This window comes from Leucopleurus acutus (genome assembly GCF_964270905.1).
Source record: "Leucopleurus acutus genome assembly, chromosome: 6".
NCBI classification, from domain to species: Eukaryota; Metazoa; Chordata; class Mammalia; order Artiodactyla; family Delphinidae; genus Leucopleurus; species Leucopleurus acutus.
Genome location: NC_139149.1, coordinates 84,819,708 through 84,838,090, shown reverse-complemented (window position 1 = coordinate 84,838,090; position 18,383 = coordinate 84,819,708). Strand labels below are relative to the sequence as shown.

At 36.6% G+C, this 18,383-nt stretch overlaps 1 protein-coding gene and 2 pseudogenes across 3 annotated transcripts in view; all 3 read left to right on the top strand.

The window, feature by feature from the left end:
* C2CD6 (C2 calcium dependent domain containing 6) overlaps positions 1–11,267 on the top strand; it is a gene marked incomplete at its 5' end in the record, with an annotated part of 138,778 nt that extends 127,511 nt beyond the window's left edge. Inside the window, 3 exon segments of the mRNA XM_082841589.1 lie at positions 2,921–2,995; positions 10,304–10,454; positions 10,457–11,267. Of these exon segments, the coding sequence (XP_082697715.1) occupies positions 2,921–2,995; positions 10,304–10,454; positions 10,457–10,584 (354 nt within the window). The 3' untranslated portion in view covers positions 10,585–11,267.
* Positions 6,890–7,663, top strand: LOC309962968 (cation channel sperm-associated targeting subunit tau-like; annotated as a pseudogene). The gene has a single exon. The product of its transcript is annotated as a cation channel sperm-associated targeting subunit tau-like (transcript).
* Positions 11,268–15,806: 4,539 nt separating the features above from the next.
* On the top strand, positions 15,807–16,845 carry LOC309963295 (heterogeneous nuclear ribonucleoprotein D-like; annotated as a pseudogene). Its single transcript has one exon. The product of its transcript is annotated as a heterogeneous nuclear ribonucleoprotein D-like (transcript).
* The last annotated feature ends 1,538 nt before the right edge of the window (positions 16,846–18,383 follow it).

Sequence of the window (18,383 nt, the reverse complement as noted above, 5' to 3'; positions counted from 1 at the left end):
TGTAAGCTCTGCTCTGCTGCTGTGCCAAGGCTCAAAACTCATAGAGGGTCCCCACCTAGGCAGATTGCACATTTTCTCAGACAGCAGTTTTGATCTTGCTTGTTTTGTTGTTGTTTGTTTTGGTGTTTGGTGAGTGACTGGGGAAAGACAATACTGCCAGCAATGTATGCTCTGTTTGCACTGAGAAAGAGAACAGTGATAAAGAAGGGTCCAAGTGATCCAGCTGTTCCAAATGCAGCTTTTTAATGCTATGACAATTGCACCATCATCTGATTCTCATTGTATATGTTGACCTTGAATTTATTGCTTCTCAGGCCTACTTGATTTCTGTTATTTAAAGCTCTGGTTTTCTTTCTTTCTTTTTTCTTTTTATTAATTAATTAATTTATTTTTGGCTGCGTTGGATCTTTGTTGCTGCGCTCTGGCTTTCTCTAGTTGTGGCGAGCGGGAGCTACGCTTCGTTGCGGTGCCGGGCTTCTCATTGCAGTGGCTTCTCTTGTTGCAGAGCACGGACTCTAGACGCGCAGGCTTCAGTAGTTGTGGCACGCGGGCTCACGTGGGCTCTAGAGCACAGGCTCAGTAGTTGTGGCACCCGGGCTTAGTTGCTCTGCAGCATGTGGGATCTTCCCGGAACAGGACTCGAACCCGTGTCCCCTGCATTGGCAGGCGGATTCTTAACCACTGTGCCACCAGGGAAGTCCCAAAGCTCTGGTTTTCTTGATGGGGGTTTTCCATTAAGTCAATCCATCTGGTTTCCTATTTTCCAAACTTTCTCAACTTTCTGGATCTTGGTGTGTTACCTTACTGATTTCTAGTATTCCAATGGGATTTGTTAACCAAAATTTCAGAAATGGAGACCTGATTGAAATAAAAGGTGTTTATTTGAGGTTTGTTAGGACTGCAGCCTGGGAGACACATATTCAAGCACTTGAATTGTGTTCCACTGGACTACAAAATGGGGGAGACTTATAAAGGCAAAAACTGCAAGGTTACATTTAGGTACATGAGTTGTTTATCAAGAATTATGATTGGAGCAGCCAAGCAGTAAGGGTGCTTGTTAAGTAAGGATTGGTTGGGGTCTGAAATTGTTGCATAATTACAAGGGGAGACCTTAAGACCATAAGTTTGCAGCTGGCAGGTATTGTTCTGAATACTGCTGGTGGTGTCCTTGGGTCTGGTACAGTTCAGAGAAAGTTCAGGTTTTCAGTGGTGCAGAGACCACTGAATGAGACCAGATTTTATCTGAGACAAGATGCTCAATGGCCACCTGACTCTGTTTTTGTATGCCTGAACCATGATTACTCCGTTATAATTTCAATTTGTCATCAGATTTTTATTTCGGAAATATTATTTTCTGTTAATTTACTGGAACTTTGGGAGGTAGGAGAAAGTAAACGCACATGTTCAGTCTACCGTCTTGAAGCTCCTGTATTGGCTTCTTTTTTTTGTCCTTTTCTAGCATCCTGATCATTTCCCTCTCACATAACTATCCTGGATTTTTTAACTAACAAGTATTGTATGTTCATCTAATCAATAACACAGAGTTAAACAGAGTAAAAGTTAATTGCGTCCTCTTTCCTCTCCTCCAGAGTTAGTCCCTTGAGAAAACAATGTTAACATTCTGTATCTTTTCATATATTTTTCCATGCTTATATTGGGGGGGGGTTATTTATTTGTTTTGTGTGTTTTACAAAAATTAGATCATATTTTTTCCTCTACTTTTTCTTCCACTTCCTTGTCATACATATTTCTTTTAATTTTAATTTTCTATTAAATTCATTAAGGCAATAAACTTTCAAATGTTAGAATTTAAACTGTTTTTAAGGGAGATTTTGGAAAATTCAGGCAAAGAAAAACAAAATGAGCAAAGGAACAGGTGTGGAAAAGTACAAGATATATTTCTAGAATTCAGAGCTAGACACATTTTCCTGGAGAGAAACTATAGTGGGGAATACTGAGATACTTGCAGAAATTATTTAGAGTCAGTGTGTGAGGGCAATGAATAACACAACGTAGGAAGCTGCTGAAGATTTAAGAATAAAGTCATGTTATTAACTGCTTAATATTAATGAACACTTAAACCAAAAGTATTTCTTATGAAAGCATCATTCATTGAATTATTTTAACTAACTTGATATATAATGAACCCCCTACAAACTAAAGGAGAAAATGTGTAGGAAAGCAGTTTATAGTACTAAGTGTTCTGCAAAGAGATGGTATCAAGTTTTCTCTAAACATTATGATGTTTTCAAAGCACCATTGTCTTTCACTGAAGTCTTGATTGTGTGGTAGTAGGAGCATCAGATGAAAATTTAGGATGCCTAGGATTTAGGCTACTAATCATCTGGTAATTTAGGGCAATAATTTCAACTGCAGATTTTTTTGTAAAACAAAGAGTAGGACTTTATTATCTCTAAAGTGTCATCCATCTCTAAAATGTCAGTGGTTCTGTGATTCTATAATTGTTCCTGTACACCTTGATTTAGTACTAAGTGTTTCCTTGGGCAGTAAGTACCCATTTAACAATTACAGCTTGAGAGTCATTGAAAATGCTATCTCAGTGTAATATCAGATGCTATTTATTATCTAAAGCATTTCACAACCTTCTAGAATTAGATTACACTTGTTCTAACAGTTCTGTTTTCTTTTCCAATTTTGTTTCTGCTTAAAGTTGCTGAGCATTATTTTGATTTTACACATTCAATAGGGTGAATATTATGGTGTCAGGGAAGCTAAGATTATATATATTTCTGATATAAATTTCTTTTGATTATATGCAAATTATGGTAGTTATGAGAAAAATACTTATTTAGTTTTTAACATGTTTAATATCTTTAATAACTATTGAAGGAATAAAATTATTTTGGGAAATATCCTTTCATTACAAGCAGTCTAAAATTAAAACTTCTCTTTTTATAAGGTGGCTTTTTCACCAAAAGAATACATTTCACCATCTTTCAAACCAGAATATATAGAATTCAAGCCAAAATATCAGGTGAGTACTGTTTTCTTATCCCAATATCAGTTATACTTAAATACTAGGTTTCTGTAATACTTTATGTAATTCAGTGGTTCCAAAGCCAGACTACCCAGTAGAAACACTCACCCATCTTTACAAAAATACATATTCCCAGGTCCCACCTCTGACCTAATGAATCTCAGTTTGGAAATGGAGCCTGGGAATCTGTATTTCTCAAAAAACAAACAAAACAAAAAAACAGGGATTCTTATGCTGTCACCTGGGTATCAATTAGCATTTGAAAACCATATGAACTAAAACAAATACTAGGCTGATTATTTCACGTTTTGCTTTTTTTAATTGGATAATAGAGAAGTTGTATGAACAAAGAGTTTGAATAAGAGACTTCATTTTCTAGGCTATTTCAATAATAGAATAGCCTGATCCCAGAGCTTACAAAACTGCCTATGGCTATTACACTGACATTTCACTGTAACTGAGAATTTTTTGTACTGTTCTCTACCATTTCTGAGGCATATATAATATTTATCAAAAAGCAAGTTTCTACTGTAACATGCTAAGGACTAGGTGGAACTCATCATCATTGTTAAAACTCTCAGATTTAAAGGCAGATGATCTGTGTTCCCAAGTCACTCTTTAGAGAATATTTATGATACTTTTAATGGAATATCTACTGCTTGCTTTGCATTTAAAAAAAAATTACCCACATTGCTACTAAAATATTTATATGGATAGGACTTAGATCTTGATGTTAGCCTTTGTCTAAGCAAATGGAGGTAACACTGGAAATCGAGTTCTTAAACAAACAATTGATGAGTGCCTTTTAAGTGTTTAAAAATATTCCAGGTAGCAAAAAGCTCTTGAACACAACATAGTATCAGAATTAGGAATTTGAAAAATTTGCATTAGAATTCTCATTATTATTCTAATTTCAAATATTTTAAAATAATTAAAGTTGGTTTTCTGTTTGTAGAAGTCAGGAAGATGAATAGATAAATTGGCAGATTGCTCAAAGAGAATTAACTAAAAATTTTATTATAAATTTAAAACAAATGCGTCCAAATTTCTTACCTTTTTTTTTTAATATTACAGTTCCAGAAATTCAACATCAAGAATGGTTTTGATCCTTTTCTAAGGAATATAAACAACAAAATGTCAGTCAGAAAAAGGAAAGACCAAGATATGTTCAAATGTAGAAATATTTTAAGTGCCGAGGTTATAGAGTATGAAGACCAAGATCCTCCTTACCCAACACATTCAAAAACTGCAAGCCCTGCTAATAAAACCTGGCCCCATAATCTTGATATCATCACAATAAAGGGTTTAGACACTAAGAATAAGTTAGCCAGTGATCCTGGTATCACTGCACTAAAGACTTCAGACCTTAAGAATAAGTTAGTCCATGATCCGGGTATCATCACAATAAAGACTTTAGACACTAAGAATAATTTAGCCCATCATCCTAGTATCACCACAATAAAGACTTTAGACACTAAGAATAAGTTACAGGAAAGGCTACCAAATGTATCTTTACCAAACTTTGAGGGAGAATCATCAATGACTGGAAAAGTAAATGTAAATAAATGTTGCCTCTCAAAATCATTAAGTCTTACTTCCCACATAGAAAATTTAAAACAATCAATGGTGCTCAAGTTAATTTTAAGTAAAAATCTGCAAGACCTTTCAAATAGATTATTTTCTACACCTGAAGTTTCTATGGACACCGAAGCAAGAAAGAAAAGTCATAGTTCTCCACTTCTGGCTCTTCATGATGAACAACCAAGTAGTTTGGAAGGCGAAGTATTTGAAAAAATTCAAGATTTAAATAGCTGGCTTTCAGAAGGAGGCATTTTAAATTCAAAGTCTCTTTTAAATGAAATAATTAAAGATATTCCCACAGATTCACTTTCAGAAGGTGGACCAGGAAATTCTCCAGAGGTAGAAAAGGAACCTGTCTCTGAAAAACACTTAGAGGCTGGTGAGATAGATTTTCCAATTAAAAAAAAGAGTAGTTTCAAAAAGAAACATTTAAAAAGTGAAGTATCTAGCTCCAAACCAGATTTGAATAGCCTTGTATATGATTATGTTATAAAGCAAATATTTACTGCACCGGTCTTCTCAGAGCTGGGGAGAGGAGTGAAAGAATGGAGTGAGACACAGATAAACTCGCAGAGTCAATTACCCACAGCTTGGGAGAGTTCGCCTTCCAATGTTCTAATTCACTATGAAGAAAACAATAATGAAATAGAATTTCCGTTGGCCAAATCTGTTATAAGCCAGATAATACAAGCATTTCCTCTAGATACTCTTTTAGAATTGGGGATAATCAAAGTGATAGAATTAGATAAAGAATACCAGAAGGGTTTTTTGCTGTATACAGAGACAGCTTTTGCTGAAGAAAAGCCAAAGTATTCCACAGAGTATTATTCAGATATCAGAAGCAAAACAGAACCTCTTTCAGAGCAGAATACACCCATCATTCACAAAGAAATCACTTCTTTTAATGGAGTTGAATTCATAGACAAAGGCCAAAATAGATCCCCACAAGATTCAAAATATCAGTCGACACCAGATAAAAAAACAGATTTGCCAAGTAATGGTCAGAGGCTTGATAGAGAAGAAAATGATCTAAGTTCTACTTTAGAAAATTTAAGTAACGCACTAATGGGTAAACTTAATAACTCTGATGTAATAATGTTAAAATCCTTTTTGAAAAAGATATTTAATGTTTTTTTCAAATATAGTCAGTCTAAAGGCAGACAACCAGAAAAAGAATTAGAAAGACTAATTGAACATCCTTTTCCAAGTCAGACAGAAGACCTTGAAGAAATCGAAGAGAATTTTGATAAAGTAGACAAATTGGGGAGAAAACCTATTTTGAATCCAAAGCTGCATGTATTTCTAGAAGAACTCTCAGAGTCAGAAATAAAAAAATTTAAATCTGAATTAAGTAAACATATCCAGCATTACCTTGTAGAAAGGCTTTCAGAATCAGGATACATCACCAAAGAGGACTTACCAGAAATCTATCAAAATCTGTATTTGATGAATGAGAAAGTAGACCCAAAAGGGCAAAATATTTTTCTGGAGAAATATTCAGAAACTGTAAAAGAAATCATGTCTTTTATAAATAATTTTAATCATCATTTCATAGATAAACATTTGGAAATAAAGCTAAGATCTTTTTTAAATGAAATTCTCCAAAACTATTTCCTAAAAAACCTTTCAGACAACAGTTTATTTAAAGACGCAGAATCTGAGCCTATACACTCAAATGTATCTTCTCTAAGAGCTAAAAGTGCCTCAATATCTTTTCATGAGTTAGGACAAGATATTTCAAGAGGGAGTTTTGGTAGTAGGCTTGAAATAAACATGAAATATCCCTTAAGTAAATCTCTACAAAACTATCTTATAGCTTTATCAGAAAATGAACTCTTAGATCTAAAAGCTGATTTAAGCAAACACCTCCAGAGCCTTTTTATAGAAAAACTGTCAAAATCAGGACTAATCACAGAAAGGCAATTAGAGGGGATAAGCCGGCATATAAATTTGGTTAATTCTACTTCCACACCATTAAAATGTATAAAGCCAGATTTGTCTTTAAGAGATGAAAATCAGTTTGTGGAGGACCATTCAGAAAAGCAAAATAAATATTCAAAAATTGCTCAGAAAACCACTTTACAAAAGGTTTCTGAAGATAGACTTGTAGAAACAGAGTTGACCAAAAAGGAAGAAAAGGAACATTTTTCCTTAGAGAATATTAAATAAAGTCGATCAATAATTCAGGAACAGAAAAGATACTATCCTAAGGAAGCGAAAATACTCAGTTTAATTAAAGTACAACCTTGTTCCAACAAAAATACCCAGGCAATTCCAGTAAATAAGCCATCAGAAAGACTTACAGATACAATGCCTAATAAACAAAGGAAAGAACACGGTTTCATGCAGTTTCCTCAAGCAGAGAACTGTGATTTTAAAACAGAGATACAAGACCCACATAGTTGGAGTGGTAAATCAAAAATAACTCAATCAAATGCTTGCTTTGAAAAGACACTGAAAATGAAGTCCCTTGACAAAAAGGAGCACAATAACACCTATAAATTGATAGTACAGGAAAAACCTGAAGCAGTACTGTCACCGTATCCAAGAATTCCTAATTGCAAGATGCCAAGATGCCAAGATGAGGAATATGTAAACAAACTCACTTTTCCTTCCAGGCAAAGTAATACTCTAACTCGCCTCAATGCAGAGGCTGGAGAGAAATCAAAATTAGAAGACTAGTATCGTCAGAGATGGAAAGGAAATAATAATTATAGAAAATAACATTTAGTAACATTTGCACATTACAAAGAAGAAATACAAACTCTTTATATAAAACCAAACAAACTCTTTATATAAAACCAAACAAAAGGTCCCTGAATCACAATTGCTTAAATATAAAGTTTTGATAGCTGAGAAAAACTCAAAACCATCCCTCTTCCCGGAAGTACTAAAGAGAGAAAATCTAAAGCCCAAGGTTCAAAAAGAAAGAGACCATGTCAGCAAACAAAAAAAGTCATTTAACAAGATAGTATATTACCAACCACACTGCCCACCACAGGAATTCTTCTAAGAAAATCTGTTCCAAGGGCATTGCTTCATTGGACTGCAAGAAGAACTATACACGTAATAATGTTTTTCTAAGTCTTTTATTTCTGTATTTGGCAAAGTTCTGTAGATAATCTAGAGTATATGTGTCTGCATGCAAGTATGTATGTAACCTTAACTGCCCCAAGATAAACAGACCTCCAAATTTTAAAAATTCTTCTGACATTCAAATATCACCTCACCTCATTCAAAGGCAATCAGAAAATCAAGGGAATGTTAACACACTTAGTGCCTTTATGTAAAATAAAGGGGACCCCCCTCTAGATCACGAATTAGAAAAAAAGCATTCTTTCCTCCAGGCCGACTCTACTGGCTGACACAGCCTGGACAGGGTACACAGCTCTGTCTACGGAAGACTGGCTATTTCAGCCCTGACTGACCCCTCAGCCAGGGGCTGTTGTGCAGGCACAACCTGTAAAACCATTGGCAGTGGCTGTATACTACAGAAAGGCTGGGATTGTCTTTTCATGCAGATATAAGTATAAATATATAGTCTTTTTGCAGATTGCTGAATTATCTTTGTTTCAGTAAAACAAACTAAGTTCATATTATGTGCCAGTTATTCTGCTAAGCCTTAGAGATATGCAAAATTTACAATCTCTTGAATTATGAATTGTAAAATTTTAATTTAGCTTCTACTCTTTTCTTTTCTCTCTCATCACCACCCCTCTGCCATCTGCTGAGAAACATGGAAATTCATATCTATTTTTAATATTAACATAAAACAATTAGGAAGGTAAATCTGCTACTAGACGTTATATAAACCATTCAAAAGCAAAGTTAAAATCTCTAGGAATGGAAGGGGCTTATTTTAATTTTCTGAAACACTGCTCTTCTCTATTGGCATATATAGATAGGCGTGACCCACAGTTGGGAAAACGCACAAATTCTAAAATGAAATTATATTGATAATTTGATGTGCATAACTATCTTTGAATGAGAAAATAGATCTAATTTCAGAATAGTTGCTTTGAATTTGTTTTCCACAGCAAAGCAAATGATTACCTCTAGTAAATAGTAAAGCAAATGTGTAGCAGGGTAAATATTATCAACATACTCTCAACTTTGTATTTCTTTTCTAAATTCAATAATTTAATAATGAGTGTGTGTGTATGTGTGTGTGTGTGTGTGTGTGTGTACAGACGAGGAAAAGGAAGTAAAAGATGGGTTCATAGTTTTTGAAAAGCAAAGACTTTCTGAAGTTCCCTCAGATAAGTGGAATCTTTATTATCACTTTTCCAAACAAAATAAGAGATTGTGTTTATGTTATATGGTATGGGATCATATAGGATCTCAGAACCTTTATCCTAAGAATGGATAAGGGAGATAGTTATATTTACTTCCCTCTGTCAAACCAACAGTACCTAAACTTTTCTCTCTAGTAAAATTGACACCAGAGAATTTGAGAGGTAAGAGGGCATTTTTCAGATCATCAGAAAGACTCGCTCATTTGATTCTCTAAAATCCAGGAAATCTCCCAAAGCAATCAAAGTAGAAGACAGGGAAACTGAGTTGTAGGCGCTTCCAGAAAAATAACCAGTGGTGTGGGTCTCTGTGCCCTTCTGCTGTCACTCTAGTAATGTTATATCAACTGTCAAGTAAAAATTATATGTTACCAATGTAGCAGAAATTCCCTTAATAATTGCTTAATAATTCCCTTACCTAATTGCTTCCATGTAGATAAGATGGAAAAGGAAGAATGTTTACTTGCAAACCCAGGCAAAAATATGGACTCTTCATACCTCCTTCTTGGTAAATCTTCTCTCTCTTGCTGCCGTAATTCTTCTTAGTCCTGCCTAAATTCCTCCTACCTGCCAATTCTATTAATCTACTCCCACCTTCTCACCAAATCAAAGTAGGCCCATTCCCTTGGTGTGGCCATCTCTGCAAAGCATTAAGGGACAAACTGCTCAAACTGCAGAGGAAACTAGTTTACACTAATTTGAGAAATGACTAATAACTCCATACCCTCTTATGGGTACTTGTAGATTATTACATTTTTTAAATAAAATATAGTCATATTGTACAAATTTGAAAAAAAAGAGAAAAGGAAAACTAAGCCCATAATCCCACCACCCTAAAACAACCATCATTTAAAAAAATTATTTTGGTGTATTTCCTTCCAGTTATTTTCCTAAATATTTTACTTGTTTAGTCTCAGAATGTACACAAAAATTTTTTATATTTTAGTATAAACACAACCATATCCTTAGATGCTGACCTCTGTATGTGTGTGTATATAAATATTAAAGAAGGTATTTATTAACTTTTAAAGAATGAATGTTTGGATGCTTTAAAAAGTATAATATAAGAGCTTATAATTTATGTTTGGGGTTGGGGAAGAGGTATTTTAGAAGAGGAGAATTATAGGAGGGCTGTCTTTGCCTAGGAGTCTGACCCCTGAGGACAGGTCCCCTAAGATTTCTGGTTTTCAGCTCATATCTTGCATACCTTTTGAAATAACAGATCCTTTGAAACAATGAGATTTTTTTAAAGTATGGTTTTTAAAGTATCTGATGGCAGGCATTGAATGTAGGGTCTGAATTTGGGGACTGCCTATAAAACATTTGACTGCTCTCATTCTTTGTTGATATTACAAACTTTAGTCCTTGTAAGTCTAAAATGTACTTTTAAGAAACCTAACTCACCAACCTGATCTTTTATTTTAATATTTAGGATTGTTCGGATAGAGTTGAGGATTTACATGTAACTTCATTTAAGCATCTTGAAAAAGCAAAATCAAGAGCAAGGCTTTTAGGAAAGAGCCCAAATGATAGCCATGATCAGTTAAAATGCTCTGCAAGACCGTATACTGCTCCAGAGGTTAACAAGAAAGCTACACTGGAAAATTTACAAGTCCTCGAATGGTTTCAGCAGGCTTAGTTCATATAAATGATTCAATCCCAGATTATGAAATCCATAAAATGCAGCCAAAAAAAAAATTAAGAGTATATTGAAAAACGTTTGCTCATTTGTGATATTATCCAGATGTTAAACAGTTCAGAATGATGTGTGAGGCCAATAGTCAGAATGTCATTTCTCCAATTAACAAAATGGTTTGGAGATCTGTCCTTTTGTGTGATAGAAGTCAGTAACCAAATTTCATCTTGTTAGAACCATTTTGTTTTAATTAAAATGAAAAAAACACTTTTGATGTAAATGTGTTTTGTTTATGAATCTTAGAGAACAACCTCAAAGATACATAGTCATTAGTGAAGTTTTATTTCCCAACTTTTCCCCTTTTTCACTATTCTCTGATTTTCCAAATCTTTGCTATGCCCTAAATTATCCCTGACCACCCAGTGTCAGGGTATCTATTTGTAGTTACGTATGTTCAGCCTTTTGTTATGAATATACTTTAACTCTTCAGCTCTAGATTCAACAGTATGCAATTCCCTGGGCCTATAGAACATCTATTAATTTCAATATCATCTGATATTACAACTTTTTACACTATAAAGATAATAAAAAACAAGTTTCATACTACTAATTCCTGAGGCTTCTAATACACTGAAGTGACTTTCTAGCTTACTCAAAAAACTATGAGACAGCCTCTTTAATAACATGAAACTCAGGAAGAAACTGTATAAAACAAACTGCATTAAAAATTAGCTAAATCAGCATAGGATTTAAATTAAGAGACTTTTGAGAATTGGTTCTATTCTTATCAAATACAATATTTGAATCTTACTGAACTTTGGTTCACTCTTGGGGAGTAAGAATTTCAATTTATAGAATTTTTGTCCATTTCCATTTTTCTACCATAAATCATAAAGTTTATGGAGTTTAGATAGAATTGGCTGATAGAAAACATAATTTCTGATCGTTCATTTAATGCCATAATCAAGGTAGTAATTTTGGGGGGGAGACCAAGAATTTCTAGTAATTCTCAAAGTTGCCAGTACATATATCAAGCAGAGTGTGACTGGGAAAGCACAATTACCTCTGGATCTTTCAAGTAGAAGGAACACAGGGAATTGGTTTCATGGGTGATGGAACCAAGGCTAAGAAACTAAAAGGGATGATGTGGCAATCCAGAGATTGGCAAGAGCAGAAAGTGATAGCGCCCCTCAGATAGGACATCAGGAAGAAGTGGTGTGACCAGTGTCCTAAAGCCAGAATACAAAGAAGATACAGCCACTGACAGAGACACCACAAGAAACAGGGGAGTGGGGCAGGGGGTGAGAAATAACTATGTTTCTTCTCTCTCATCCTGCTCTCTAATCTCCTGCTATTACCTCGCTGGAAACCAGAGAGTGAGGGGGCATGGGAAATGTAGTTCCCAGTGAAACAGAGCAGAGGAAAAGTGGAGAAATGGATTTGAGAGCTAACAGGCAACTAACCAACAGTACTTATGGGGAAAACCATTGATCTAGCTTGCAGTAAAGGAAGGAAATATTTATTAGATGGAAATCTCAAGTCACTTTGCCTCATTAAACTCTTAACAGCAATATTGTGACATGGTCAAAAGTTTCCTACCATGGAAATAAAATTAATATGCCAAACATTTTGCTAAACTACATTCTCGTGAATAAGACAGTATTCTCAAGGAGTCCACAGTCTACAGGGACATAAACACAGAAGTAGTTATAGTAGAGTTGTGTAAGTGTTGTTGCGGAAAGTACTACAGAAACTCTTGGGAGGTCATTTTGGCCAAGGTGGCTGTGCTACTTTGGATCCTTCAGAAAGCAGATACCAAGATGAGATTAGCCATGTACAGTAGGCAGAATAATAACCCCTCCCCCACCAACATACAAACATCCCAATCCCAGGAAACTGACTATGTTACCTTACATGGCAAAAGAGATTTTGCAGCTATGATTAAATTAATGATCTGGAGCTGGAGAGACTATCCTGGATTGTCTGGGTGGGCTCAACATAATCAAAAGGTTTTTATAAGACAGAAGCAGAAGGGTCAATTCAGAGGTGTGGTCACTGAAACAGAAGCTGAAGTAATGCTGACCCGTGAAGCAAAAGAAGGCAGGTAGCTTCTAGAAGCTGGAAGAGGCAGAAATTTCTCCTCTAGAGCCTGCAGAAGGAATGTAGCCCTGCCAAATCATTCTACAATCCTCACCTCCAGAACTGTAAGATAATAAACTTGTGGTGTTTGAAGTCATTACCACTTTGTGGTAATTTGTTACAACAGTGATAAAAAAAAAATTGATATAGCATGCCAGGAGCCTATGGTGCAACACTTAAGGCATTCACTCTCAGGGTGAGGTTGTCAATATCTACTGAGAAGGTTAATTTTTTGTGTCAATTTGACTGGGCCACAGTGTGCCCAGTTACATGATCAAACAGTATTCTGGGTCTTTCTGTGAAAGCATTTTTGGATGAAATTAACATCTAAGTCTGTAGACTGAAAAAACAGATTGCCCTCCTTGATGTGGTGGGCCTCATCAGTTGAAGGCCTGAACAGAAGAAAAAGGCTGATCCTCCCCTGAGAGAGAATCCCTCCTGCCTGAATGCCTTCACACTGGGATATCAGCTTTATCCTGCTTTGGGAGTCGAACTGAAACATCAGCTCATCCTAAGTCTTCAGCCTGCCAGCCTTCAATTTGGAACTACACCACTGCTTCTCCTGGGTCTCCAGCTTGCCTACTCACCTTGCAGATCTGGGATTTGTCAGCCTCTATAATCATGTGAGCCAATTCCTTATTTAAAAAATCCACTGGGGGGTTGGAGATCAAGATGGCAGAATAGAAGGATATGGAGCTCACCTCCTCCACAAATATATAAAAATAATCTATACGTGGAACAATTCTCACGGAATACTTACTGAACGTTGGCAGAAGATCTCATACAACCAAAGCTGCATGAAAGATCACCATGTAAACTGGGTAGGATAAAGGGGGGGGGGAAGTAATTGGAATGGGACCTGCACCCCTCGGAGGGAGCTGTGAAAGGGAAAAAGTTCCCTCACCCTGGGAACCCCTTTCACCAGCTAGGAGGTCAGAGGGGACAGATAGGGAGCTTCAGAGGCTCAGAAGAGAGTGTAGCAGCCAGTTTGCAGCAGGCAGGAGAGAGAGAGACCAGGACAGACAGTCCTTGCCACCTCACTGCACTTCCCAGCCCAAGACATGCAGCTGCTGAGGCTGAAATCTGGGCAGATTACTGCCACTCCTACAACGGGTCCGGGTACGCAACTTCAGTGGATTTATACCAGTGGCTTTGTGAGTGCAGCGCCTGAGGGACATCCAAGCTGATTACCAGCATTCCCCAGCTGAGGCGGGTCTGGTGCCAGGAGCAGCAGGTTTTGTGGGTGCACACAAGCAGAAGCAGGGCTGAAATCTGAGCTGATTACCAGCATTCTCACAGCGGAGGCAGGGCCGAGGGCAGTGCCAACAACAGTGTATTTTGTGAGCACATGCACTAGGTAACAGGTGATGGCACAGAGTGCCCGTCCCAGTGGACAGCCCCTGGAGAGGAATATGGAGCAGCTCCTTTCCCAGAGGGAGTGCTCCAATCCCACCTACCTCACAGTGCAGCTTAGAACTGGATCTGGGGGCTTCTATTCCAACAACTGGCAAGCAGACCCTGCTCTCGATAGGGCTGTGACAACCACAGAGCAGAGGAGGCCCTGCCCAACATCGAGTGCAAGCTCTGGTCATCACAACACCAATCATACCCCATATCAAGGGGATGATGGCCAGCTAACTCTGAGGAAAGACATGGCAGGCATCCATACCAAAAAACAGCCCTCACACCAAAAATAATGGACTCATGGAGGCTACACAGGGATGCTCCCACATAAAAACAGCCCTTTGAGACCACAGTAGATAATTGTTTCCCCTAAATTCAGAGTCAAAGAAATACAAGTGAAAAAGCAGAGGAAACACTCCCAATTAAAAGAAGAAAAATCCCCTGAAAGAACAAACAATGAAACAGACCTCTCCGGCCTGCCAGACTCCACATTCAAAAAGGAGGTAATAAAAATGCTGAAGGAATTAAGAAAGGCTGTCAATAGAAATGCAGATCACTGTAACAAGGAAATAGAAACTATAAAGAGGAGCCAATCAAAATTAGACAACTCAATTGTTGAGATGAAAACCAAACTAAAGGCAATAAAATACCAAACTAAATAATGCAGAGGAACGAATAAGTGATCTGGAAGATAGAATAATGGAAATCACCCAATCATAACAGAAAGACGCTGAAAGACAAATGAAAAAAAAAGAAAAGAAAGCGACATATGAGACCTATGGGCTGATATAAAGGATGCCAAGCTGTGCATAATAGGGATCCCAGGAGGAGAAGAGAAAGGGGGATCTAAAATGTACTTGAAGAAATTATGGCAGAAAATTTCCCAAACCTAATGAAGCAGATGTCCAGATAAAGGAAGCACAGAGGGTCCCAAACAAGATGAACCCAAACAGACCTATACCAAGACATATCATAATTAAAATGGCAAAAGTTAAAGACAGGATTCTAAAGGCAGCAAGAGAAAAACAAAGAGTTAGTTACAGAAGAACCCCCATAATGTATTTGCTGATTTCTCTACAAAAACCTTGCAGGCCAGAAGGGAATAGCAAAATACATTCAAAGTCCTGAAAGGGAAAAACCTGCAACCTAGGATATTCTACCCAGCAAGATTATCATTTAGAATAGAAGAAAAAATTAAAGAATTTCTCAGGCAAGCAAAAACTAAAAGAATACAGCAATACTAAGTTTACCCTAAAAGAAATATTGAAAGGTTTTCTCTAAATAGAAAAGAAGCAAGAACCCATAGGAAAGGGAAAATCAAAATACGGAAAAGCAAGTATGTAAAATGATTGTACACCACTTGAATAAGCCAGTACACAGATTAAAAAAAAAATCAAAGAATTTTGTGAAAGCAATTATAACTACAATGAACAGCAAAAGGATAAACATGAAAATGTAAAACAGGACATCAACGTCATAAAATAGGGGAATAAGAAAATGTAGATTTTTTAGAATGTGTTTGAGCTTATAGGACCACCAGTCTAAAGCAAGTAGACACAATGAGTTAACATACTTGAAAACCAGTGTAACCACAAATCAAAAACATACAAAAGATTCACAAAAACCAAAAATTTGAACTCAAGTATAAAAGAAAACCAGCTGCATCATTTGCAACAATTCTGTAGGTTTTCTTTTCGTTTTGTTTATGGCTTTCTTTGCTGTGTAAAAGCTTTTAAGTTTAATTAGGGTCCGCCGCCATTTTCAATCCAGCTCCATACAATGCTCTGCCATTGTTGCGGCCACGACTCAGACTGCGTGACAGCACCCACCAGCCAACAATTCTGCCACCATGGAGGATATATATCAGTACAGCAACACAGAGGAATTCGGAGAGGGATCCAAGATTAACGTGAGCAAGAATCAGCAGGATGACAGTAAAATGTTTATTGGAGGCTTGAGCTGGGATACAAGTTAAGAAAGATCTGACTGAATATTTGTCTCAATTTGGGGAAGTTGTAGACTGCACAATTAAAACAGATCCAGTCACCGAAAGATCAGGAGGATCTGGATTTGTGCTTTTCAAAGATGCTGCTAGTGTTGATAAGGTTTTGGAAGTTAAAGAACACAAACTGGATGGCAAATTGCTAGACGCTAAAAAGGTCAAAGCTTTAAAAGGGAAGGAACCCCTCAAAAGGTTTTTTGTGGGTGGACTGAGCCCAGATACTTCTGAAGAACAAATTAAAGAATATTTTGGAGGCTTTGGAGAGATTGAAAATATTGAACTTCCCATGGATACAAAAGCAAATAACAGGATTTTGTTTTATTACATATACAAAGAGCCAGTTAAGAAATTGTTAGTAAGCAGTTATCATCAAATTGGTCCTGGGAAGTGTGAAATCAAAGTTGCACATACAGGCAACAACAAAAAGGAAGAAGATGTGCTGTAGCTGGTGGGTGAGGTGGTGCTGGAGTCGTGACTGAGGTCAGGGCCAAAACTGGAACCAAGTAATAATTATTATGATCAAGGATATGGAAATTACAATAGCGCCTATGGTGGTGATCAAAACTATAGTGGCTATGGCTGCTATGATTATTCTGGGTATAACTAGGAACTGCGGATACGGACAAGGATATGCAGACTACAGTGCCCAAGAAGCACTTATGGCAAGGCATCTCAAGGGGGTGGCAGTCACCAAAACAACTGCCAGCCATACTACAAGGGGACATTGAAGAAAACAGGAGGAGATTGCTTGCAGGATGACATTGAAGATTGGTCTTCTGTTGATCTAAGATGATTATTCTATAAAAGACTTTCTAGTGTACAAGACACAACTCTGTCCAACTGTATATAGCCACCAATTCGTTTTAACTTTGTCTTCTGCTGTGTTATGACTCAATGTGGATTTGTTTATACAAATTTTATTTGTATGATTTCATGTTAAACCTCAAATAAATGCTTCCTTATGTGTTAAAAAAATAGATAATTTGAGCAGGCTGATCACTAGAAGTGAAACAGAATCTGTAATTTTAAAACTCCCTGCAAACAAAAGTCCAGGACTGGATGGCTTCACTGGGGAATTCTACCAAACATACAAAGAAGAACTTATACTAATCCTTCTCAAATTCTTCCAAAAGACTGAAGAGGAGGGAACACTCCCAAAGTCATTCTATGAAGCCACCATCACCCTAATACCAAAACCAGATAGAAACACTACCAAAAAGAAAATTACAGGCCAATATCTTTGATGAATATAGATGCAAAAATTCTCAACAAAATACTACCACACTGAATCCAACAACACATACAAAAGATCATACACCACGACCAAGTTGGATTCATCCCAGGGTCACAAGGATGGTTCAACATATGCAAATCAATCAATGTGATAAAGAAATGACAAAACCACATGATCATCTCAATAGATAAAGAAAAAGCATTTGATGAAATTCAACATCCATTCTTGAGAGAAAAAAGAAAATCTTACCAAAGTGGGTATAGAGCGAACATATCTCAACATAATAAAAGCTATTTATGACAAACCTACAGCCAACGTAACACTCAACAGTGAAAAGTTGAAAGTCTTCCCACTAAAATCTGGAGCAAGACAAGGATGCTAACTCTCATCACTTCTATTCAACATAGTAGTGGAAGTCCTAGCCACAGCAATCAGATAAGAAAAAGAAATCAAACATATCCAAATTGGAAGGGAAGAGGCAAAATTGTCATTATATGCAGATGACATGATACTATACATAGAAAAACCTAAACATTCCACACAAAAACTACTAAAACTGATAAACGAATTCAGCAAGGTAGGATATAAGATTAACATACAGAAATCTGTTGCATTTCTTTACACTAACAATGAACTATCAGAAAGGGAAAGCTAAAAAAAAAAAAAATCCCTTTTAAAATTGCATCAGAAAGCATAAAATACTTAGGAGTAAACCTAACCAAGGTGAAAGACTTAAACACTGAGAACTATAAAACAGTAATAAAGGAAATTGAAGATGATTCAAAGAAATGGAAAGATATCCCATGTGCTTGGATTGGAAGAACACTGTTAAAATGGCCATACTACCCAAAGCAATCTACAGATTTAATGTGAACCCTATCAAATTACCCATGACATTTTTCACAGAACTAGAACAAATAATCCTAAAATTTATATGGAACCATAAATAACCCAGAATTGCCAATGCAGTCCTGAGGAAAAGGAACAAAGCTGGAGGCATAACTCTCCCAGACTTCAGACAGCACTACAAAGCTACAGTAATCAAAACAGCATGGTATTGGCACAAAAACAGACATATGGCTCAATGGAACAGAATA